Below are 24,600 nucleotides of genomic sequence, written 5' to 3'. Positions count from 1 at the left end.
TCTTTGACCAAAGAAAAACAAACAACCAAAAAAAAAAAAATAAATAAATAAAATCCCTTTAACATTTCCTGTAGGTCTTAACATTGTACTGACATCTTCCTTTCTTTCCCTTTCTCTTATCTCTCTGTTTCCTTCCTTTGTTTGTCCTCTTGCCAGACTGTCTGCAAAGCATTTTTTTTAAAAGACTGCTAAGAATTTGTATGGACACATCTACGCCTATAAACCTATTTTCACCCTCAATATCTGTGTAAAAGTGTGTGTGTGTGCATGCAGCCCATTTTAGCTTAACCAATCATTTCTAACTAAAATGACCTTTTTCACAAAAATCGAAGTTTCTTTTTTAAATTAAACTTTTTTATTTGAAAGAACATGCCAAAAAATTGTTCATAAATATTTACTTTGTTGGTAAGATTACTTATAATTGCTTTAGTACCCTTATTAGTAATGAATTAAATGTACTATCAGGCTCACTTTCCTTACAATTTCACTCTGCCCTGCCCCCCTTAAAAAACTCAGACCAGTCAAAACTATTGTTACATGTCAACAAGTGTTGAAGCAACAATACAAGATCAGTTTTTGTGAATGGCTGTAAAAATTTAAAGATACAACCTTATTTGGCCAATTTTACCTGATAGCCCATTTTAGCTGACTTCACCCTAGCTACAACTCAAAACAAAGTGCATTGGTTAACATGGAAATGCTTCACATTTTTGTTAACATGGGTGTGTTAACATTAAGCACAGACCATGTTGTTTGTTGTTGACTAGGTTATTTTTTATTTATTTTTTAACATAATATGGAGAGACAGAGAACCATATGGAAACATGCGAAATAAAGGGGCAGAAAAAGATGTTACAAACGTGCCACAATGTCTTTGAACAGCAGAGGGAGACATGTTATGGAAATTAACTGCGCAAAGGGAAAGCCCTTTATTATTTAAACCCCACAGGCAGAAATATACACTTCATAATACAGGTACAGGCAAATTTGTCTAACTGTATTGTACAGTGTGATGCCTATTTACCTTCTATATCCGTTTCTTTACTCTAAATGATCACTGTTTATTCACATATTGAAGCTTCTCAATACATATTAAACAACAGTATGAAGAAATCAAAACATTATGAGCTTATTGTTCTCTCACTGTATTTTTCATTCTGAAGCAGAACAGAAAACCATAAACCAGACCAAATGTTCGAGTATTTTAGTTGGACTTCGTTTGTTAAATATCGCCACTCCACAGTCGAGTGCCTAACGCGTTGTTTCATTGGGCGGACTGTGCGCTCCCAGACCGTGCTTTTATTTTTAATATGAGGGAGGGGGTTCCCAGAAAATACCTCCTCCTGCTGTTCCTCAGCTCTATCTCGTGAATATCAAACACTCGCCGTCTCCATATTGGAAGCAGAGATCAGAAAACACGGGAAAACATGAATAGACCGTTTATGACGATCGTTTAAGCGCACCGATGTCGGCGTTCTCCGCTATAGCTCCAGGAGTTTAAACGCAAGCGTTCAGACATCGCGCGGGTCATTTATTCAGCCCGCATTCGGAGGTTTCATGGTCAGTTCGCTAACGCTATCCTATATTAGCAACCCAACCTCCAACTACTTGTTAGCCATTCGGCGCTGGCGCAGTTGATTTTTGTAATGCGCATCCGCACGGGCTGATTGATCAAATGTGTGTCCGCGACGCGTATTTTAATGCAACAAAACGCAAAGATTAGTGGTCGGGTGCAGTCCGTTCGCCCACGCTAGCCTGATCGACAGCAGTCTGCTGGCTGGCTGGAGATCTGCCATTAACTCGACTAGCTGTTAGCACTACCTGAAACACGGACACGGCCAGAACTCGCTGGAAAAAGGAGCTAACATCTCGTTTCCATGGACAACACGTCCATAATAACGCAGGTTACGAACCCCAAGGAGGAGGAGATACTCTCGTCAAATGCTGAGAAAGGTGAGAAGTGTTTTTGCGCTTTGAAGTTGGTCGCCGTAGCGCGTTTTGTTAGCTTTACCCACCATTTTAAACGAGCGGGCTGCTGCGTCCGCGGAGAAGAAACATTTCAGGCATTTCATCCCTGTTTGGACTAACATAAACGAGGATATAGTGTTTTTTTTAAATAACTTTTAATATGCTTTCATATGATAATGTGCTACTTTTGATGCAGAACAATCAAGTGTGTTGTTTATATAATTGAGTCGTCGTAAAGGCGCAATGTAAACCGCTAAAGAGCGAAAGTTTGGGCTCTGTCAGCGTTGGTCGCCCGTGATGTGGATGGAGACCAACGTAAACATGTTTCTTTCTGTCACGGGGCAGACTTGCGTAAGTAGAGTGCTTTAAAGGGCGCATGTTTTATTTAAGATTTTTTTTTTTTTTCTATCAGTCAAGTCAGCAACAGGAATAGTTAAGTAGGTGCGTTATTTAGTTGCCTACAATTTTCTTTTTACAAAACACAGGCGAGTCAGTTGTGATGCTGTGTAGGTTGTCAGGAGGCAAACAGCACATTTTCAGTTTTTTTTAGGCAAGACACAACCGATGAATAGGGTACACTTGTTGATTAAACCCAGTATCATCAAACCCAGTTTATTAATTACGTTACATTAAGACAACGGTTTTGCACGTTTTCTGAAATGTTGTTTAAATATGCAGATGCATTATTAAATATTAATTTCCAGAACAGAAACAGGAACATTAGATAAAGATTTGTTTTGTCGACATATTTGAGTTAAAAGTTTTTACAGAGTGGATTTTGGACATCTGTTTTTATTACTCCATAAATCAGAAAATACTGTCAAGTGTCAACAGCTAAAAAATATATATTTTGAAAAATTAAAAAATGTTTTTTTTTTTTGTTTTTTTTTTGGGAGGGGGTAGATTGTATTATAAATCAGGTGAACATATATAAACAAATTCCACAGTAAAAAAAAATACTTTATTGGAATAATACTAAAGTTTGGTCTATGTACTATTCAATTCAATTCAAAGCAGCTTTACAGAGAATGTCAACATTACAATTTAGAGAATGCATTTTCAGCTAATAATGTAATAATTTAGGCAACTGATTTACAATCTTTGTTAGCAATTTAATTGAAGGTAGAAGCAATGAGCTCCTGGAAAAATGATTTACATATTAACAATAATTAGGATATATAGAAATTTGGGAATGTGCATGTTGATCCAGATGTTGCATCTTCTGAAGTCCATGCAGGAGTTGGCACCTTCTTCTTCAAAGGTTTTGGTGTACTACTGCTACTGACATGGAGATTTCTGGCTCAGTACAGGAGAAAAGCTCATTTTTAGAAACAGTCTTTAAAGATATGTAAGTGTCTTAATGTGTTGTGAACGAACATGTTGCATGTTTGTTATGAAAGCAAAAAATCTCAGAATTGACCAGTGCATGAAAACCGCGTCTTGCCTTAAAATATGTTACATAAAAATTTAAAGTAAAAAGATGAGTTTATATAAGGCAGTTTTGCAGGGCTACTCATCTGAGGATGTCCGGTTCTGACAGCAGGCATTTAGATGGAGCACTTCCAGGGCTTTACCTTTGACCTCTGGGTGGCTGAGTGGAGAAGCTCTTCAACAGCTGCCCTCTTAAAACGGCGCAGAATAAAGTTTAACAATCTAAAATTGTCCTTTGCGCTTTTGATGGCCTATTAGGCAACACTTTAAATGCCTTTTGTTACTCGCATCTACTGCCTTGATCTCATCCAGACCAGGGTTCCCACTTCAAAGCCATTCATGGGTCTTTCCAACATGTAGATTAATATTAAGCCAGAAGTAATTAAAGTCAGTAGTAATTACAGGTTTTTTTTTAAAGGCAGCTGCTTGAGCTCTGATGGCATCTGATAGTCTGCCGCAGTGATCAATGTCTCTGGCCCGTTGCCTGACAGGGATCTTTTCTGCATTCTGTCCACAATTATGCGAAACGTCCTGTACTTTACTGCATTTTATTCTTTTACTTGTTCGGAGTGCATATGGAAGTAGTTTATATTACAGCCAATTGTTCATTGGATGCCTTTGTTTGTAGTCTATATTGTTTACTCTTTATATGTGGTAAAGGCATTTAAATAAAAGTTAGATTACAGACAGATGCACGTTTATGATTTTTGTGTTGTGGCATTGCAAAGACACACTCACTATGACAGGCTACTCAGTTGATCTAGATATCAAGATATGCATTTTACACCTCAAACCATGATGCTGATCATGCTTCCTGACACGTCAGTTCCTCCGATATTCCTGAGTGAAGCCAAGCTGCTGTCCTCCCACTTAGGAAAAATGATCCTAGCCCTTCTTTTAAAGCGAAATAACACATGGTAATGCTTTATTAAAAGCTGCTTTCTTAATCAAAACTATTGAAAGTCCATTTAAAGTGCAGTCTTTTAATAAGCTGAGTCCTATTGCTGTAAAATCAGCAGGATCTTTCCAGTTTGTGGTGCGTCTGAAAAGGAATTAAATTTTATACTAAATGTTAGTGTCATGTATCGCATAGGTTATTGGATTTTGAGGTGAAAAGCATGAGATGTTCAGCTGAACCTTTGAGATGGTTAAAGGGGCAGGAGAGGAATGCACGGTTCTCATTGGCTGTTTGTTTTCTTAACCCCACCTCTGCTGATGCTGCCCCTCCTCTCTTCTTCCCTCTCTCTCTCAAATATTCCCCCTCTTCCGCTCATCTGTGCTTCTCTGAAGTCATCAGTGAAACTTCAGGAACAAGGGAAAATAGCCTCTGTCCCTTAAAATGGTGCTGGAGTCGGTAGCCAATGAGTGGAGGGACTAGGGTTTAGGAGCCTAAAGGGGACGGGGTGGGGTTTGTAAGCGAGTGGGGTCTAGTTTCATTTTTTTTTTTCTGCTCGTCACTATTTTTAAAGGGCCTTTACTTGCTGGTGACCTCAGTGTTAACATTCAGAGCCTCTGCTGTGGTGCTGGAATGAAGGCAGATTATTATTAGTGTGTGTGTGAATGAGGAGAGGAGAACCGCGAGGGTCTTTGGCGTCCCCTCATTATATGCAGTGTATTGGTGTGTCTTTAATCATTTGTAATAGACTGGACTTTTAATTAAAAATGCCATGTGACAGCTTGACTGGGTGAAAGCCATTTCCCTAAAGGGTGTTCATGCGTTTCCAAAATCAAGTGTCCCAAATGAGTGTTATTGAACTTTATATGCCATGTATCCACCTTTTTCCTAACGAGCATACTGCGTTTTAGATTTTGGGTGGCACTTCCGCTTTGGGGAAATTCCACTAAAAAATACTAAAACAAATCATTTCAAATCATAAGGCTGCGCTATAAATACTCCTTATCTGTCAGTTTGACTGAATGAGCTTTAAAATTTCCTTCATGTTCAGACGTTACGCTGGGTATTTTAATGTGACTTTGTATGACAAGAATATCTATGGCAAGAGCTCTTTTCAGTTGCTGTATTCTTTTCCTCCTGATTATTATTATTTTTTTTTCCTTTGTATTCCACTGTAACTGTATGGAAAATGTGTGAATCGTCTGTCACAATGACAAGTTATTATCACTTACCCTAGGTTTCACAGACAAGGCTTAAGCCTGTCCCAGACTAAAATCCATGTTTGAGCTGTTTTAACTGAAAGCAACTTTCACTGACATATCTTAAAATATGTCAGTACCATTGTTTTGTCTCAAGATGTACACCAGTAATGTTTTTTTTTTTTTTTTTTTTGTAAGGCACATTTATAAAAGTTACTTAAATATTCTGATTGAACTAAGGCCTAATCAAAGCCCTGTCTGAAAGAGGATCTGCTAAAGAGGATCTTTTCGTCGACTGAGAAACCAAAGACTGTTACTGAGTTTTTGAAATGAGCGCATGCATAAGAATTTCAAGGGAACGCCTCCCAAAACTCGTGCACGAGTATTGGAACATGAGTATTTACCACCGGCATTCGCTGTGTCGTGTTAGTGGATTCATTATGTCGGACTCACCGCAGGTAACTCATAATCTGCAGTTGTTACTCCTGTCTTCTGACAAAAACCATAGACAGTAAAAGAAATGGACACAGCGACCCCATTGGAACTCAATTGAGACAAGTGAAGCCCGTTTTTAGCGATTTTTAGCACTTCCGTTTCTGATGCGCAGACTCAAACTAAGCTTGATGACGTCTGCAACCTGTCTGACAGATGTAAATCTTCTAGTAGCTGTGCATGCAAACTGTCATTGTTAATCTTGCAGAGACGGCGAGCTTGAGCGGGGAGTTCTTTGGCGTGAGTGAGCAGGAGTAAATATTCTGATTAATTAGTTTGTAGTGTATTTTAATATGTAACGCCAGTACGCCATATTAAGTTAATGCATACTATTGCCTGCGAGCTTCTCCTCCTGTCTGTACGGTAATGTCTCTACTGTGAGACAGAGAGTCGAGTGGTTATGACGCAATCGTTAGCCTATTTTTACAAAAACTGTTTCTACGGGGCCATAATGTAACATAGAAGGTAATGGAGCCCTTTATACATTGTCGTGTATGTTTAGAAATAAATTATGGACAAATGGAGTCTTTAAACGCCTCAGATGTAAAGTTATTCGCTGTCAAAGTGACGCCAAAATGAATGGGAGTCAATGGGATGCTAACGCAAGTGAAGTTCTGCTACAAGATGGCGGCACGCGGCCGACTTCAACTTCCGGTCGACTTCCTTGGGCACTGACAAAAACATTGCATGCGGCGCCTGTGGAGTGTGGAAAAGTTACTGGAGCGCGTAGCTGCGCGCTCCTCTCACAAGGAATGTCTTGGCAGTGATTGACACGGCGGTGATCGCGTAAACGATTGGCTGATGTTTTTAAGGCCCTACCTCGTGCACAGATGATGTATATTAATATTATTCCTTTCAGTGCACCTAATAAATAGTCCTTTATCAGTTAGTAAAGACAGTTTCAAGTAATATTGCAAAAATGTATAAAACAAAACATCCTCTTTAGCACCTTTAATGTTCCAGTTAATTAACATTTTTGATTAAGGCAACGTGTTACATAATACAGACATATATTACTTAAGTGATATTTAACACCTCCATAATATTGCTGCTAAATAATCTGGGGTTATTCATAGTCTGTGGTAGAGTTGTCAAAAGTACCGACTTCGCTACCTAGTCGGTACTGAAATTTAAAAAACGTGACGCTTTGAGCACTGTTGAGCGGATTCGTAAACACCCCTGATTGGCCATTGTTTTCACGGCTCATCGGATTTGTCTGTGATTGGCTTCAATGATCAACGCTGTAAAAACGTTGTAAATAGTCATCAATGAAGCTCTTCACCGAGCGCTTACACAGATACACACGGACCAGTCCGCTGAGAGACGCCTGCTTTCAAACGCTCCTCTCCCGAATTTCAATACGCTTTCAAATTCAAACACTTCCGTGTGCTTTCAAACGCTGCCGTGCGTTGATCACCGTAAGACATTTGTTCGTCTTTGGATATTAAATGAAATTCGAGAGCTTTTTGATCCCTCTTAGACAGCAACGCAATTACCACTTTCAAGGCCAAGAAAGTTAGTAAAGACATCTTTAAAATAGTCCATGTGACTACAGTGGTTCAACTTTAATTTTATGAAACAAGAATAATTTTGGTTTGCAAAAAAAACCTTTATTCAACAATTTCTTCTATTCTGTGTCAGTCTCCGACGCTGTTCACCTGAGCACGTATGCGTATATGTGTGGCGTTGACGCGGGAGCCGGCCAATACTGAGTCGGCGTTCTGACATAGGACCCGGAAGCGCAGTGTTTACAATGTAAAAAGCATAAATCACATGAATTTATTATAATGGACAACCTGAAATAATAATATACCAGTGTGGTCACTAAAAATATCACGCATCCTCGGTAAATTATTATTGTAGTCATTTGTTTTAAACCTATGTTGTCTCTGTCTGTTCTTTTTTTAGTTTCGCTGTCTAACAGCAGCCTGAAGAAAAAAAGGACTCGCAGCATCTTCAGCTCGTTTTTCTGCTGTCTGAGGAGTTACGATGCCGAGCCCCCCGCCACCCCCAACAACAACAGCAGCCCTCTGCCCCCACCTGTGGAGGAGAACGGAGCTCCACCAAAGGTGAGACTGCCCAAACATCCTCTTTATAAGGGAAGTGATCACAGAAGATCAGATGCTTATGATCCAGAGACTCTGCTTCTGCGTATCGCCATCATGTGTGTTTTGCAACATGTTAAATAGAAGTCATCGACTCTCTCTCTCTTTCTGTGCAGACTTTATCACGTGTCTGAATTATTGTCCATTTGTCTTGTGGTTCAGCACCTCATTTCCTCTCCTGTTTGTTTCCTCTGTCTTCATCTCTCATGTCCCAGTGTGACCAGGTTGAGGTCATCCCTATCCCCAGTGTATGTATGATCCCACTTCACTCCGTGCCGTCTGTCTGTGTGCTCTCGCATGCCGCATGGAGCGTCGCACCACTGTACACTCGAATCGTCTTTTGAAGCGGCTCTGTGGACAGTGATGCACTTTGCCTGATGGATGCTTGCATACACTGTATATTATACTACTTCTACGGCGACTGGAAAGCCTAATGTTTTTCCTCACAATTATGGGCAACGTGTTGGCTATGCCCCCCCCTCCAGCTTTTAACTATTGGGAGTATGACAACTTCTGATTTGATAAAGCAAGTGTTTATTTCAGCATTTTCTAGTCTGTTGAAAGGTGATAAGCAATATTTCACCACTAGAATGTTTTTCATCTGCTGGTCGGTCAGGCTACTTTTTACTTCCCATGCCAAAATTTTCACTGGTCTGTTTTTAGCAATGCATTTTTATAATTGCTAGAAATAATTACATTTTTCATTAACTTTTAGTTTCCTTTTCACAGTTATTGAAACTTTGTAACAAGCTGGAAATTATTGTTTGGTTCGTCATTTAATATACTATTACTAATGCTTTGAGGTCTAGAGGTATTTTCTGAGAATTCAACAACCTAATCTATGTCATCCAGCTAGATAATCAGTCTTAGAGATAGATCAGCAGAATTTACAAGAACAGTGTAGAGTACATCACAAAAAAACAAACGTTTAAGTTTTGCAAGGCATAAAAAAGAATGTACACTACCGTTTAATGTACACTACCAGTTTTTTTTTTTTTTTTAAAGAAAGATATTAATAAATTTTTCCAGAAAGATTCATTAAATGAATTAAAACTGACAGTGAAGACTTTTAGAAAAGACATAAAAAAAAATTGCATTTATTTGAAATAGAAATCTTATCTTAACTTTATTAAAGAATCCTGAAAAAAAAAAAAGTATCATGGTTTTCTCAAAAATATTAAGCAGCCCAACTGTTTTCAACATTGATAATAATAAGGAATGTTTCTTGAAAACCAGCATAATAGAATGATTTCTGAAGGGTCATGTGACCAGTAGACTGGAGTTACTGTTTTTACTATATCATTGATTGATCATTGATCAAACGGCTATTTTTTTTCCTGCGTATTATGATAGAGATTGGCAAAAGCAAAAAAAATAATTAAAAAAAAGACACTTCAAAAGGTTCATAAATAGGTTGGTTGATTGTCTGCAATATCTAATTGATGGGAGTTTAGCATGTCCTTCTGCTGTTAAAGGGATAGTTCACCCAAAAATGAAAATTATCCCATGATTTACTCACTCTCAAGCCATCCTAGGTGTATATGACTTATCTTCTTAGACAAACACAATCAGAGATATATTTAAAAATCCTTATCCTTATTCCTCCAAGGTTTATAATGGTTGTGAATGGTACCCCAAAATCAGAAGAAAAAAAAATGCACCCATCCATTAAAAAAAATTATCCATACGACTCTAAGGGGTTAATAAAGGCCTTCTGAGTGAATCGATGCATTTATGTAAAGCAAGTATTATTATTTAAACTTTATAAAGTAAAGTAAAATAATGAGCTTCTGGCACGACAGCCATATGCATTCGACGTGCGTCCACAAAATGATAACTTCCACGATGTAGTACATAATGACATGACATACTACACGGTTAGAGGGTTAGTTCACCCAAAAATGAAAATTCTGTCATTTATTACCTTCCCTCATGCCGTTCTACACCTGTAAGACCTTCGTTCATCTTCGTTCATCTTGAACACAAATTAAGATATTTTAGTTGAAATCCGATGGCTCTGTGAGGCCTGCGTTGGGAGCAATGACACTTCCTCTCTCAAGGTCCATAAAGGTACTAAAAACATATTTAAATCGGTTCATGTGAGTACAGTGGTTCAATATTAATATTATAAAGCGACGAGAATATTTTTGGTGCACCAAAAAAACTAAATAACGACTTATTTAGTGATGGCCGATTTCAAAACACTGCTTCATGAAGATTCGGAGTATTATGAATCAGTGTATCGAATCTGCTGTTCGGAGTGCCAAAGTCACGTGATTTCAGCCGTTGGCAGTTTGACATGCGATCTGAATCATGATTACCATCACTAAATAAGTCGTTATTTTGTTGTTGTTTTTTTGGCGCACCAAAAATATTTATAATATTAATATTGAACCACTGTACTCACATGAACCAATTTAAATGTTTTTAGTACCTTTATGGATCTTGAGAGAGGAAGTGTCATTGCTCTCTATGGAGGCCTCATGGAGCAATCGGATTTCAACAAAAATATCTTAATTTGTGTTCCGAAGATTAACGGAGGTCTTACGGGTGTGAAACGGCACGAGGGTGAGTAATAAATGACAGAATTTTCATTTTCGGGTGAACTAACCCTTTAATGCTTTTTGGACGTACATTGGGTCTCATTCATGAAACATTCGTAAATACACAAGTAAACATGTGAGTGATTTGCGCGTGAAGAGACCTTCCCGAAAGCTCTTCTCCTGATTCACAAATACTTCGTAAACATCAGAATTGATAGTGAAATGTGTGTTAATGAATTCCAATCAGTCGTAAATGGGACGCGCGTGCACGCTCATTCTCAATTACCATAAATCCCGCCCATTAAATCCGACTGACAACTATATATGGGCATCATATTATGACACCAAACGAAGGATTTTGGCCATATAGGAAACAATTTCCATAACAATTAAGGGGCCATTAGTTTGCCCAGCCCTATTGAAATCAGTTAATTATTTGATTAAAGTGCTCCGTTTTCAGATGCTATTAGTGGCTCTCACAATAAAAGTAAAAAGAAAAAACATATGTGATTACTATATATAATATGTTTTTCAAAATGCTGTGTAAATATGTACCTTATTAAGGTGAATTAAAATGCAGCCTTATTAATGAGCAAAACGTTGGGATGTTAAACGCACTATTTACGCGTGGCTGGGAGCAGGTGTAGATTTCTTTCGTACCAACTAACATTTGGAAAATACGAACATTTTAATGAATCCAAAAATTTACGCCAGAACCTCTTTACACACCATTTACACAAAAATTCGTTCTGCTCATGTTTAATGAATGAGACCCATTGAATGCGTATGGCTGTTTCTAAACTAAGGATATTTTTAAATATATAGATTGTGTTTGTCTGAAAGAAGATATATATATCATATATACCTAGGATGGCTTGAGGGTGAGTAAATCATGGAATAATTTTCATTTTTGGGTGAACTATCCCTTTAATCTCAATGCTAGGCTGTTGAAGTCCAGATGGGAAGGTCAGATGTTATGATTTTGCCATAAGATTTTAGAAGCAGCGATCACACAATCCCCCAATAAAGTATCTGCTGCTTGATTTGCTGCACTGTTGTTTGCGTACTGAACAGGAACTTGCGTCCAGCAGAACTGTAAGTGTTTTTCTGTGTTTATTCAGCAGTTCAGACTGAGATCATGACTGCACTCCAGCGGTTCCTCCTAAGCTTGATTCATCCCATTAAACAGACAGGGATTTAGATTAGATAGACTCGACAGCATACTGCCTCCCTCTATAACAAGATTGCCTCTGCATGAATTGAGACGGTGCAGCTAGGATTAGAGAACTGGATCAAGAGATGGACCCATTCACCCACAGCTTATAAATAAAGTGATGGGATTTCATACAGGCAGCCAGTGCTGAAGTCACTCTCACACTCTCTAACCTTACCCAACCTGCATCTCTGATTAATGTGTGAAAAACCTTTTAATCCCTACGCAAGGCCATAATCCTTTCCACTTCCGCTCGAAAAGAGCTGGGATGTTACTGCATGAGCGTCATCTGTGCAGCTCAGGAAACACACTTCCTAAAATGCCTAAAGCTTTCCCTTTACAATTTCCAGAGGAAATGTGTAGATGGTTGGGGACAGTACTTTTTCCCCCATCTTTCTGCTCATGTTGCTTGAAAACAGTCTAACACGTCGTGGCTTAACCTCCCGTGCCTAATTTCTCACACATTACACTCAACCTGTTCCATGTTAATCATGTTAACTCTTTCTGTTTTGCATTTTCACAGCCTCCAGAGAAGTACCTCCTGCCTGAGGTTAACATAAATGACTATGGGAAGAAGTGTGTGGTAATAGACTTGGATGAGACTCTGGTGCACAGCTCGTTTAAGGTAATTCATTAATTGTTGCCTGTAAAAAGTAATCCAGATCATATTCAGGTATTTCCAAGAGAAAAACAACCAGGAATGGGTCACAGTGAAACTGTGACTTCTCTCTGTATTTTGCTCAGTGACTGTGACCCTCAGTGACCTAATTGCGTCAGGGATATATATGCATGCGGGCAGAGCTTCCTGTGATGCTTAGTGACGGGCCAGTCAGGGCTCATTTGTCTCTGCTGCTAGTAGGAGAGTAGAAGAACAACACTGATTGTGAAACTCAGTAGTGAGCTTTTTATCATCTTGATCTGTGTGTAAAGCACAGAAGTTTAGAGTGGTTGTAGTTTGATTATAACTAAGGCTTTATAGGATTAAACTCAAATTTATCGTATTTGATATGCAAAATTCAAAGGCCTCTGAATTATCAACATGATCAAAAGATGCTGAAAAACCTGTTCTATCACAATCTACTACATGCCTTCTGTCCTCTGATTGAGAAGTTCATACTTTTTTTAGCAAGTAAAAAGCCTTTTAGTTTTGTAAATCCCCTTTAGATTAGGGTGCATCTTTAAACAAAATTTTTTTATATTATTTTTAATATTTCAAGATGAACATATACTGTACTTAAGCATCCAACTCTTTTTCTAGAAAAAATAATGTTAAAATGTGAGTATCAAATATGATACATCAGGCTTTTGAGGAAAATTGATCTACGTCAATCATCATTGTATTGCCAAAATGAAAACTACAGAGCTTTGATCATAAAACTAAGCATTTAAATATCATCTTACTAAAACATATTACATGTTAGAAGTCTGACATACTGCTATAAAGATCTCATTGATTTATACTAGAAGCTATCAGAATTTCATCCTTTGGCAATATAAATAGCAGCTGCAACAAATTGCATATTTTTGCACAGTTTGAACTTCTGAAAACAACAACAAAAAAAGGTCATTGTTCTCCTGTAAATGTAAAAGCCTGATGTATCAAATACGATACTCAAAAACACACAAACTTTTTCCAATTCAGAACCTTGTATGTTATTTCATATGTCCATTTTTCCATTCCAAAACCTTTCATGTTACATGTACAAGGTTAATTTGTCTGTGATCCACTGATTTCATTCATGCTAGTAAGGACAAATATGTGGGGTGCGCCATACTCAAACCTCCCTCACACCTGATTAGTAATATTTGGAAGGTTTGTATTGAAAGAACACAGACGCCTTGTCTAGTACTTTCTTAGGTACACATAAGTGCATCTTTGGAGTTTTCCGAGATATTGTTGTATAAAAGGCACATGAAAAATGTTTTAATAGAATCCAGTTATAAAACACTGTGTATTGATAAGAATTTTAAAATTAACCAATTAATATATCAAATGTAGCCTGATATGATTTATTATTGGTATCTAAAAGCAATGTTCTTCTATTTTGAAAGATGGATTTTATAAGGCAGAGAAGGATACAGCCTGAGTGTTGCTCACAAAGTTGCGTTAAAACACTGAATGAAATGAAAATTAATAAAACTGTTAATAGCCACATCAAATAAAAACATATTAGAAGCGTATTGAGCCAGTCCATGGCAAACCAAAACATGAGTATTTAATAAGGTTCATGCATAGTGCCTGGAAGGCTATTCGGGTAACTTAATTTTTTGTGGGCTTAGTTGGGTCACTTTCTCTACATTTGTTTCCCATCTGATGCTGTGTCATAACTCCTCTGTTTTGCGTTTGTTTTCTCTCTCATAGCCTATTAGCAATGCTGATTTCATCGTCCCAGTGGAGATAGATGGCACAGTGCATCAGGTACAGAATTGATGGAAACATGCACAGGTTTCATATTACTATCTAGTGTGTTTTATAGCAGTTATGATCCAATTTATAGTTTTTATGTCGGTGTCAGCTTCATTAGATGGAGTGGTGAAAATGGCTGAGTGGCTGTTCCCTTGTTCAAGTAATCCAGGATAGGCTGTCTGTCCTGGGAGGCCTATTCATGATTACTTGCACTAGGTGGCAGCTGTTTATCTTCATGGAGCTGATACAAATCATCTGTGCTTTATTTGTTCCTCTGTGTTTTGGCATTCAGATTGAAGAACAAGAAAATGACTTTTAATTTATTATATTATATTACTATTATTATTATTATTAGTATTATTATTATTATTATTATTATTATTATAGGTTTTATATATTATAAAGATAATTTCTTATTTTTTTTTAAATTAACTTAAATGACTGTGCATCATATTAGATATTATATTATTTCATAAAGGTTATATGTATCATGAAAATGTTTATATAAATAGTCTTAAATGGTTCTGCATCATAATATTGCATTATATTTAATATTATATTTCTTGTTAAAAATGTCATTTTTATCATATGCATTATGAACATTTATTATGATTTAAATTGACTTAAATGGCTTTGTTTATGACAATATTTTATTATTGTGTTGTATTGTTTTATAAAGATTTAATTATTATTCTTATTATTAATATGCATTATAATACATGTATAGAGTGCTACAGTGCCCATCCACTTTTTTAGCTGTGTTGATTACTGAAGTAGTTTTTCCATTCATTTCTCCCATATGGATTTAAAAGAAAACTTTAATAAAGTGTTATAAGCCATGAACCAAGCCAACCAGCTACGAGGTGAACAAACTTTGATTTGAAGCAGAAAAGTATGTGAAAATTGGACAAAAAGAAAAGGTACAAGACTGTGTACTTGATGGCTTTATTGAGGCAAAGAATATGGAGTGAATTTTGTGCCATAATTAAACAAACAAATGCAGCATTTTGCAAACAAATTCAATCTGCTTTGCAAAGGGCAAACTCAACTCGCAAACGAACAGAAAGGAATGTGCAAATACAAAGGCCAGTTTGAGTGAGAACGCAGAGGAGTAACAAATGTTTTGTATTGTTTTACAAATAAAAAAAAATATTTCAAAAATAAATACAAACCATGCTACAAATTGCATATAACCTGTGAACAAATACCAAAACTATAGAATATAAATGCATACCTGTCTGTTATGATTGTGAGACATTTTATGAGATCTCTCGGCTCGATTTTTCTCACAAATTTGTCCAGACAGATTTTCACACAAATGCAGTTGAGCAACTTCCTCTTCCAAAACAGCAGATGGCGCTATGCTAGGGGATCAATGTAGCGCTAGAGAGAAAGTGCAAATCCTGGCAGCGCCACTTCCAGTGGCATCTGGTGGAGTAGTGTTTTTTTTTTTTGTGTGTATTTTTTTTTTTTTATAAAGATTTGATGATGGGGCTGGATGAGAAAATGATTGATATTACAAAAATAAAACAACACAAGTATTACAAAATGATAAATTAAAAATTGTAAAAGTCTTTAGTTTTTATATAGTAACTCTGTCCAACAGCGACACCCGCTGGTAAAGTTAAAAGGAATGGCTGAACATCAGTTAACAAAAATATATATATATATTGTTTGTATTGTTACTGCCTTTTGTTATTATTTTGGAAAAAAAGTAGAAATACATAAAAACACTAACTTGATGAGATTTATTGGTTTTAATCAACAGAATATTACATAGTGTAAAAATACAAAACATAATTGTATTTTGCCTTTTTTATGTATTGTTTATTTTACCAGGAATACGTGACAACATTAAGTGTAACGGGACATGAATTAAAAAAATATTTAGTAGATTGAGTTTGTTTGCAAAATGCTGGATTTAATTATGGCACAAAATTCACTCCATAAAAGAACTACAATCCCCTGAAGCATTGCAAACAACATAATCAAATTAAAACTATGTAGAAATATAAAACTAATTTAAAAATGTTGATAATGTCTATAGAAACACATATTTGTATGTATTTGTACATTTTGCAATAAACATAAAATATATTAAGTATTTTGAGACCATAGGGAGATTTACTCAATTAGGTCAGTGCTTCATGGGAATAGGTGGAGCAAATAAGCTCTGTTGGGGTAGTTTGCTTATTTGGACTCTGATTGGTGGAATTTACTGTACAGCATCATGGGTAATGTAGTTTTCACCAGGAATTCCATTATTAAATTGTAATTTTAAAAAGTTGAAATAATGCTTTCCGATGGCTTTAGCAGAAGCATACACCATCAATTAACAACCTTGTAGCGCACAGTAGGGCTGTCTAAAAAAGGTTTCTAAGTTATCATTAAAAATCAGTTTCCCTAATATGGACAAAAATGAATGGAGTTTTTACTTCCGGAATCTGACTGTTGAACTCTATTATGAGCACTTATCCTTCAAATTGACTTAAATGGCTCACAATATCTCCCCTTCCTAGGTGTATGTGCTCAAAAGGCCGCACGTTGACGAGTTCCTGCAAAAAATGGGCGAGCTGTTTGAATGTGTGCTTTTCACAGCCAGTCTAGCCAAGGTTTGTCCACCACACTATGACACTGCCTCGTTTAATGTTAACAAACATGTCAAAAGACTCAGCAGTCAGTCAGCATCTCACAAACACTCAATGGCTGAAACAGTCTGAATGTTATTTAAGGGAGAAAGTAGTGTGATATACCTGCCAGAGTCCTGCTGAGTGATTTAAGGTCTGTTGGGTAGGTGTTGAATCATACCTGCTCTGCTAATATCTGACCCCCCTCTCTGTCTCTGTGTGGCCTGCGTTTGTTTTAGCCGCTAATGCATGGGTAAGTGTCTCTATGGCAACTCTTCCAGAATGCGCGCCATGTACCAGTAGTTGCAGTCGCTGCTGCCTTCACCTTTGAAAGCTCACATTGTTTGATTTTGGCCGCTTTTACGATATGCTGTGAAGTTTCATTTGTCACCATATCTGTAGCTAATGTCTCTGATGTGTTTTGTTCTTCTCATTCCTGTTAGTGACACATTAGCCGTTGAGAATGTATGCGGCCCACTGTAGTTTAGATCATGTGTCTTGGTTGCTTTTGTGTCTGTTATATCGAGGACATAATGGCTCATTCGCTTTAATAGCAAGCTTTCTTACTGAGAGGCACGTATCTGACTATGGTTTTGTAGGTTTCCTTACAGTCCTCTTTTTAGACATTTTTAGTGTTGCGTTGCCCTAGCAGCTGGCATTTTCTCTGTTTTATTTATTTATATATATATTTGTTGCAGGGAGCAGCTGGATGATTCCACAGTGACTCTACAGTTTATAAAAAAAAAAAAAAAAATTTTGACTTGTCTAAGTGTCTGTTCTGTCTGTGTGTGCTTCAGTATGCCGACCCGGTGGCAGACCTGCTCGACCAGTGGGGTGTGTTTCGGGCACGACTCTTCCGAGAATCCTGCGTTTTCCACAGAGGGAACTATGTCAAAGACCTTAGTCGGCTCGGGAGAGAGCTCAGGAACGTCATCATTGTGGACAACTCCCCTGCATCCTACATTTTCCATCCTGAAAATGCTGTGAGTTTCGATTGCTGACGAACCATTAATCTAACTATTTCGGTTACGCTTGAACATCTTTAGTAGGGTTGAGGGCCGAGTTTATTTAAAGGTGCCCTAGAACGTCTTTTTAAAATATGTAATATAAGTCTAAGGTGTCCCCTGAATGTGTCTGTGAAGTTTCAGCTCAAAATACCCCATACATTTTTTTTTTTTTACTCATTTTTTTAACTGCCTATTTTGGGGCATCATTAACTATGCACTGATATATAGGTTGCGACCCCTTTAATTCTTGTGCTCCACTGCCCCCAGAGCTCGCGCTTGCCTTGAACAGCATAAACGCAGTTCACACAGCTAATATAATCCTCAAAATGGATCTTTACAAAGTGTTCATCATGCAGCATGTCTAATCGCCTAAGTATTGTATTTATTTGGATGTTTACATTTGATTCTGAATGAGTTTGATAGCTGTGCACATCCAGATGTCCTGCCCTTGTCTAATGGCTTGAACATGAGCTGGCATATGCAAATATTGGGGGCGTACACCCCGACTGTTACGTAACAGTCGGTGTTATGTTAAGATTCACCTGTTCTTTGGAGGTCTTTTAAACAAATGAGATTTATGAAAAAGGAGGAAGCAATGGAGTTTGAAACTCAGTGTATGTCTTTTCCATGTACTGAACTCTTGTTATTCAACTATGCCAAGGTAAATTCAATATTTAATTCTAGGGCACCTTTAAAAAACACACAAAAAAAACAAACAAACAAAGGCATTCAGTTTGATTCCTGAACGTTTGTCTTTTTCTTAAGTGAATTACAATTCTACCGCACATCCAAAGTAGTCTGACTCCCAAATGATTCTTTTTAGTGAATCAAACACATAGAGCTTACAACTTACTGTTATGCTGTTCTTTAGGCTTGTGAGACTTGGTTCATATAGTTGAACTGTTTTTTTATATGACATTGTGCAGTAACTTTTTGGGGATTAAAAAAAAACAAAATCGTATTAATGGGAGGGTTAAATAATCTTCAAAAACAATGTCTTTACCCAAATATAAATAATTTAAGTTACTCAGAGCCGTCGGGACGGATTTCTTAAAAGATTGCATACGCATGTGATTCACCTGTGCTTCTCGCATCATATCAATACACAGAAAAGTAGCTCCAGCTATGGGTACTGTGAAGCTGAAAAGAAGAGAAATTGGATCATTCAAAATTGGAAACCTCCGGCGAATCACCAGTTGCTTAAAAAAAAAAAAAAGAAAAGAAGAATTTTTATTTGTTCGGTATCTCAAACCACATTAGTCTATGCAAAGGAGCACACCCGAAGCACAACCAAGTTTTATTTTGTAACCACTAGGGGGCCAGAAGTTACAAAAGCCACCGCAGGAAGTTTTCCCAGGGACTTTGGGGTGGTACTCAGTGGGTTTCGACCACAGGAACCAGGGTCTAAATGAAGTTCCGGGTAAAAATTTCCCCATCAGAAAGTCCCTGCTCGCTAGGTAGTACTTTCCAAAGTTCAGGAACTTTCGGGGGTGGGACTTGGGCGCAGAACAAGCTGATTGGTTGAGTTCAAGCAGCATTTTTATTGGTTGACTCCATGTGCACGCAGCATTTTATTTCAGCCACCATTTTTAAAAGTCTGTTGCGGTGCATGCAAGTAAGAGTTGTTTGCTATTTAAATCAACATTTGGAGTTTAAAAATTACGACCAATGGACCAACAATGAGGTTCAGGCTTTATTAAGCTTCTATGCAGAGGACAAAATCCAGCGGGAACTAGAAAGTCATGCCCAGTCCTACGTCACCATCTAATCTTCATGGTACTTTAGACTGCGATGGAAACGCAGATAGCAACAGGTATGGGGGGAAAAAAGTTCCTGGGTAATTTCGGTGGAAACAAGGCTAAAGTGTACATTTTTAAAAAAAACACATTATGAGAATCATTATCATTTTAGAAAATAAATTTATGAAGTGCCATTTAAAAGGAAAAAAAAAAAGTTCTAGGATATAATGTATAGATAAGGCCAATTATTTTATTTATTTCATTTAATTATTTAAGCCACATAAAAAAATGGTGTAAATGCGACTAATTTAAAATTATGTAATTTAATTTAAATGTATAACATTTTTTATGTCATAATTTGGCTATTGCATTTCTTTTTTCAAACCAATATTTCATCCTGAAAAAGTGCCAAAAGAATTATGGCACCAGAATCATTAAGAAGATTCTGAAATGAGAAATTCCTTATGATTTCCGTCACTGTTCTTTTGTATTTCTTGTAGTATCTACCTCAATTTACACGGTCCTAAACTGGTGCTACAATATTCTGGCAACATTATTATTGTGTTTTTGTTGTTTGTTTGTTTTTTTGGTCACTGAAAGGGAAAAAAGCTGCATACTGTGCCAAAAGGACAGCAATATTTGATGTTTAATGCAGTTAGGTGAAGAAAGATTTCAGACCAGTGACATTTCATAACACAGATAGCAGGATTATCGCTTGGATCACCTGGTTAAAGGTTATAACACAATGTCAGGTTCTAAACGTGTATGTGTTTGTGTCTTGCGAAGGTTCCCGTGCAGTCGTGGTTTGATGACATGACTGACACGGAGCTCCTGGACCTGCTGCCTTTCTTTGAGGGACTGAGCAAAGAGGAGGACGTGTACGGGGTGCTGCAGAACCTGAGGGGCAGGTAGCAGCCTGAGCCGCAGCGCCTGACGAGGGGCCAGTGAAGTCCCCCGGCGGAGAGCAGAGGAGCCGCTCCGCTCAGCTCTCAGCTCCTCTCTCCTCCAGCCTGCAGTCCTCACCTCACCAATACCACCATGACATGCACACAGTGACATGAACAGACTTTTAACATTTAGTGGACACTCAAATATTTCTCTTTTGAAAAGTGCTTATGATAAACCAAAAAAATCAACCTTTTCTTTCCTTTTTATGAAATGAAAATATTCAAGTCATAACCATTCTTTGAGGTGTTGCTATGCAGGTAGAAATCCGTAGGGTTAAAGGACTGTGGGGTTTCCTCTCCGACCCAACAAAGTGCCTTTTTTGAATGTCATTTTTACGGGGGAAATTAACATTTTGTACACATATTTCCAGAGAACCTAATCTTTACAAGAAATATATGCTTTAAAACGGAGGCAGGTCAGTCTCTTTTTATAAAAGCACTGTTAAAGAGGCCAGAGATTTTTAATTATGTAAAGCTGGGTACACGTCTCCATCTTTGTTCTTCTTGTGCTCCTTTTCTTTTCAATTTTGCTTTAGCTTGTGCCATTATATAGACTGATACTATTATCTAGACTTATATGTTTAGTTTGTTTTCTAAGAGCAAAGGAATGCATTTGCACTTGTTAGGTTACTCTTCCAGTATACCGGAGCCTCTTTTGCCAACTAACCTAGGAGAAACGATCTTAAACTGAAGATTGTATCGTGCCAATCGCTCATAGTTTTATAAACGTTCCGTTTTCAGCAAACGGGCCAGCCGCTAATATTGGTGCTGGAGACAAATGTTCGGACATTTCAAAAATTGTATGCCCAGTCGACAGAGAGTTTTAGTCGCTAGTCTTTCTTGAAACGTTACGTTGATCTGAATGCCTTTGGTGAAGTAGCGTAGACACTGCAGTTGTTCCCCCGGCTGTATTAGTAAGGGGAAGTGTCCTTTATGGAAGCCAGGATGCACAATTGCAAATGTATCCCTTTTATCGTTTTTAATTCTTTTGTTGTTCATCGTTTGAGTCGTTGAGAATTGGTACAGGTTCATCATCTTTTTATTTTTTAATTAGTTTCGACTTGTTTTAAACCTTACCCTGCTGCTGCTACCACTGTACACTACACTACAAAAGACCTCCCTGTAGGTACGACCAGTACCAGCCCAGGGACTAGAGCGCTGTGCAGCTTGTGCCAGAGCATCATTCATAGGCGAAACGGACGTTTTTAGTCGCAGTCGGGCCTGAAAGGGTTTGCTCTTGTCCTGTTGCAGTGCAGCCCTCCTGTAGAAGTAAACGGAACTAAATCTCCTGATGAGATTCTGGTTCTGATGAGTTTTGAAAGTGTTCGGCGCAAGCTGTGCAGACTCTGCATCACCGCAGTGCCTAAGATGAGAGGAGCAGTGGCGGCATGTCCCGATCCACTGCTGAACAGGCAATAACCTCTCTTTCTCTCTCTCTGCCCAGAGTCCGCCACGTCACAGTTCAGTCCTGTTTTTTTTTTTTTTTTTAATTCCCTCAGTCTTTCTTCGTCTACCTCTCTCCATCTCTCTTCATCCTGTTCCGCAGCAGGCGAGGGAGAGCAATTCATTCTCACTTTTATGGTCTTCTGTCAGTATTTGAACTGTATGCTTGTTATCCACACCTGCTGTTTTCTGCTTGTTGACGTTCTGTACAGCCTCTCCTATCGTCGACTCTTTCAAATCTGCTGGTTGTTGAAGATCTTCTTGCTGTCTAGGTATTTGGCTTGCTTTTTATATCTAATATCGTTAAACACAATACTTCTCACATTTGCGAATGTCACTTTTTTTTTTTTTTTTTTTTTTACTACAGTTAACTCCAGGTGAAACACTATTGGTTTAGATCACGATTTTTAGTTACTTTTGTTCTGTGTTTTTCACTTCTAAACTGTCAGGTGCTGTTTTTAACACGCATTGTTTTCGTGATGTCACGCCAATGTTTTAAGTCGGCACATCCAATTAAATTATGCCTTATTTTCTTTGATATTTTTCAGTAAGCCATAAAGACACGATTTACTCTGGGCTTGAAATCAGTTCGGAGAGGCTGTACAGTGCTGATGTTTGGAGTATATTTCAAGTTGAATTCATGGTTGTCGCAAGTTTTCTTCCGGACTCTGACATGTTATATTAAAGCACCTTTTTAAAAAACAACACAGCGTCTTCTTTTATATTGCAGTGTACTAAAAGTCTAGTATCCTCAGATCTTTCCATTTCTTTAAAGTAAATGTCACTTCTTGAATGGTGTCTTTTAGCATATCTTAAGAGGTTGAAAGATTTTAGTGTAATTTTAGGGTTTAATTGTATTACAGAATCAGCAAGCAAGTAACTGCCTGTGCTTATTTAAGTATAATTATTATAAACAACATATGATTACTACTGTCTACTACTGTCTTCCATTAGGTTAGAAAAATGTTTTGGTACCACTTTAGTCTTTTACCTAGTTCCTTATTAGCTTGCATATTACTAGAATATTGGCTGTTTATTAGTAATTATTAAGCACATATTAATGCCTTATTCTACATTCTTAATCCTACCCATACCTAAACTTCACTAACTTACTATTAATAAGCAGTAAATTAGGCATTTATTGAGGGAAAAGTTGTAGTTAATAGTAAATGTTCCCTATACTAAACTGTTACCAATGTTGGTACTTCAATAAATACAGTGGGGTTCAAAACGTTGAGATTGCTAGTTAAATTTATTTTGCATTTAATTTAACATTTTTGTTAAAAATAATATCAGTATGAGTTGAGGGAAAGTTGAATTAAAAAAATTAACATGACTTTCAAAATGTCTAGATTTAATGGCAGCAGCACTCATGAGCTCCACGCATTTGTCAAACCTGATCATGTTCTCCTGCATGATTTATAATGATCCAAAGAGCATCAGACCATCTGTAGTCACGTTTAATCTCACAAATTTACTATGGTTAAAAGGTTAGTTCACCCAAAAATGAAATTTCTGTCAATTACTCACCCTCATGCTGTTCCACACCTGTAAGACCTTTGTTCATCTTCAGAACACAAATTAAGATATTTTTGATAAAATCTGATTGCTTAGTGAGGCCTGCATCAACAGCAAGTTAATTTACACTTTCAGATGTCCAGAAAGCTACTAAAAACATATTTAAAACAGTTCATGTGACTACTAAGGTTCAACCTTAATGTTATGAAGCGACGAGAATTTTTGTGCACCAAAAAACAAAATAACGACATTATTCAACAATATCTAGTCATGGGTGACTTGAAAACACTGCTTCATGAAGCTTCACAAATCTTTTGTTTCGAATCAGTGGTTGGGAGCGTGTATCAAACTGCGTGATTTCAGTAAACGAGGCTTCATTACTTCCTAAGTGTTTCGAAATTTCAATGGTTCACGTGACTTGTGGTTTGCTAGAGTATGAGGTCTCTGTGGAACAAAAATGGGCGTTTCTGAATTTGTGGGCATTTTCAAATTGGAGGGTGTTTATAAATCATGCAATGAAAATGATCTCCTTCACCCGACCCCACCCCTAAAAACTACCCACACTTTGACGTGGGCAAATCAGGTAACGCTCTAAAACACACCCCTCTGTTTATGGCCTCGCCCACTGATATGGTTACTGTCCTGCAGAGACCTGTACTTGGTTTGATATGCGCTCCGAACCACTGATTCGGGGGAAAAAAAAAAAATTTCATAAAGCTTCAAAGCTTCATGAAGCAGTGTTTTGAAATTGCCTGTCACTAGATATTGTTGAATAAAGTTTTTTTTTGGTGCACAAAATGTATTTTTGTAATAGTGTTACATTAAGGTTGACCCACTGTAGTCACATGAACTGTTTTAAATATGTCTTTAGTAGCTTTCTGGGCATTTAAAAGTGTTAATTATCTTGCTGTCAATAGAGGCCTCACTGAGCCATCGGATTTTATCAAAAATATCTTAATTTGTGTTCCGAAGATTAACCAAGGTCTAACGGGTGTGGAACGACATGAGGGTGAGTAATTAATGACAGAATTTTCATTTTTGGGTGAACTAACCCTTTAATGACTTG

At 37.5% G+C, this 24,600-nt stretch overlaps 1 protein-coding gene across 3 annotated transcripts; it reads left to right on the top strand.

Moving 5' to 3' along the window:
* The first annotated feature begins 1,345 nt into the window (after positions 1-1,345).
* ctdsplb (CTD (carboxy-terminal domain, RNA polymerase II, polypeptide A) small phosphatase-like b) lies at positions 1,346-22,720 on the top strand. 3 transcript variants are annotated; one of them, XR_010891892.1, is made up of 9 exons: positions 1,346-1,953; positions 7,894-8,054; positions 8,306-8,338; positions 12,370-12,471; positions 14,209-14,265; positions 16,773-16,865; positions 17,678-17,863; positions 20,413-22,288; positions 22,565-22,720. XR_010891892.1 is itself a non-coding variant. In XM_067362339.1 (8 exons), exons 1-8 carry the CDS (start codon positions 1,878-1,880, stop codon positions 20,536-20,538), a joined length of 834 nt encoding a protein of 277 aa, XP_067218440.1. In that variant the 5' UTR covers positions 1,346-1,877; the 3' UTR covers positions 20,539-22,399. The 3 variants fall into 3 exon arrangements, 2 of the variants coding, with proteins under 2 accessions (XP_067218440.1, XP_067218442.1); XM_067362339.1 differs by lacking the exon at positions 22,565-22,720 and having other exon boundaries at positions 20,413-22,399; XM_067362341.1 differs by lacking the exons at positions 8,306-8,338; positions 22,565-22,720 and having other exon boundaries at positions 20,413-22,399.
* The last annotated feature ends 1,880 nt before the right edge of the window (positions 22,721-24,600 follow it).

The sequence above is a fragment of the Chanodichthys erythropterus genome, chromosome 16 (assembly GCF_024489055.1).
Source record: "Chanodichthys erythropterus isolate Z2021 chromosome 16, ASM2448905v1, whole genome shotgun sequence".
Lineage (NCBI taxonomy): Eukaryota > Metazoa > Chordata > Actinopteri > Cypriniformes > Xenocyprididae > Chanodichthys > Chanodichthys erythropterus.
Note: the sequence above shows the minus strand (reverse complement) of the source record. Positions and strands in the feature narration are given on the sequence as shown.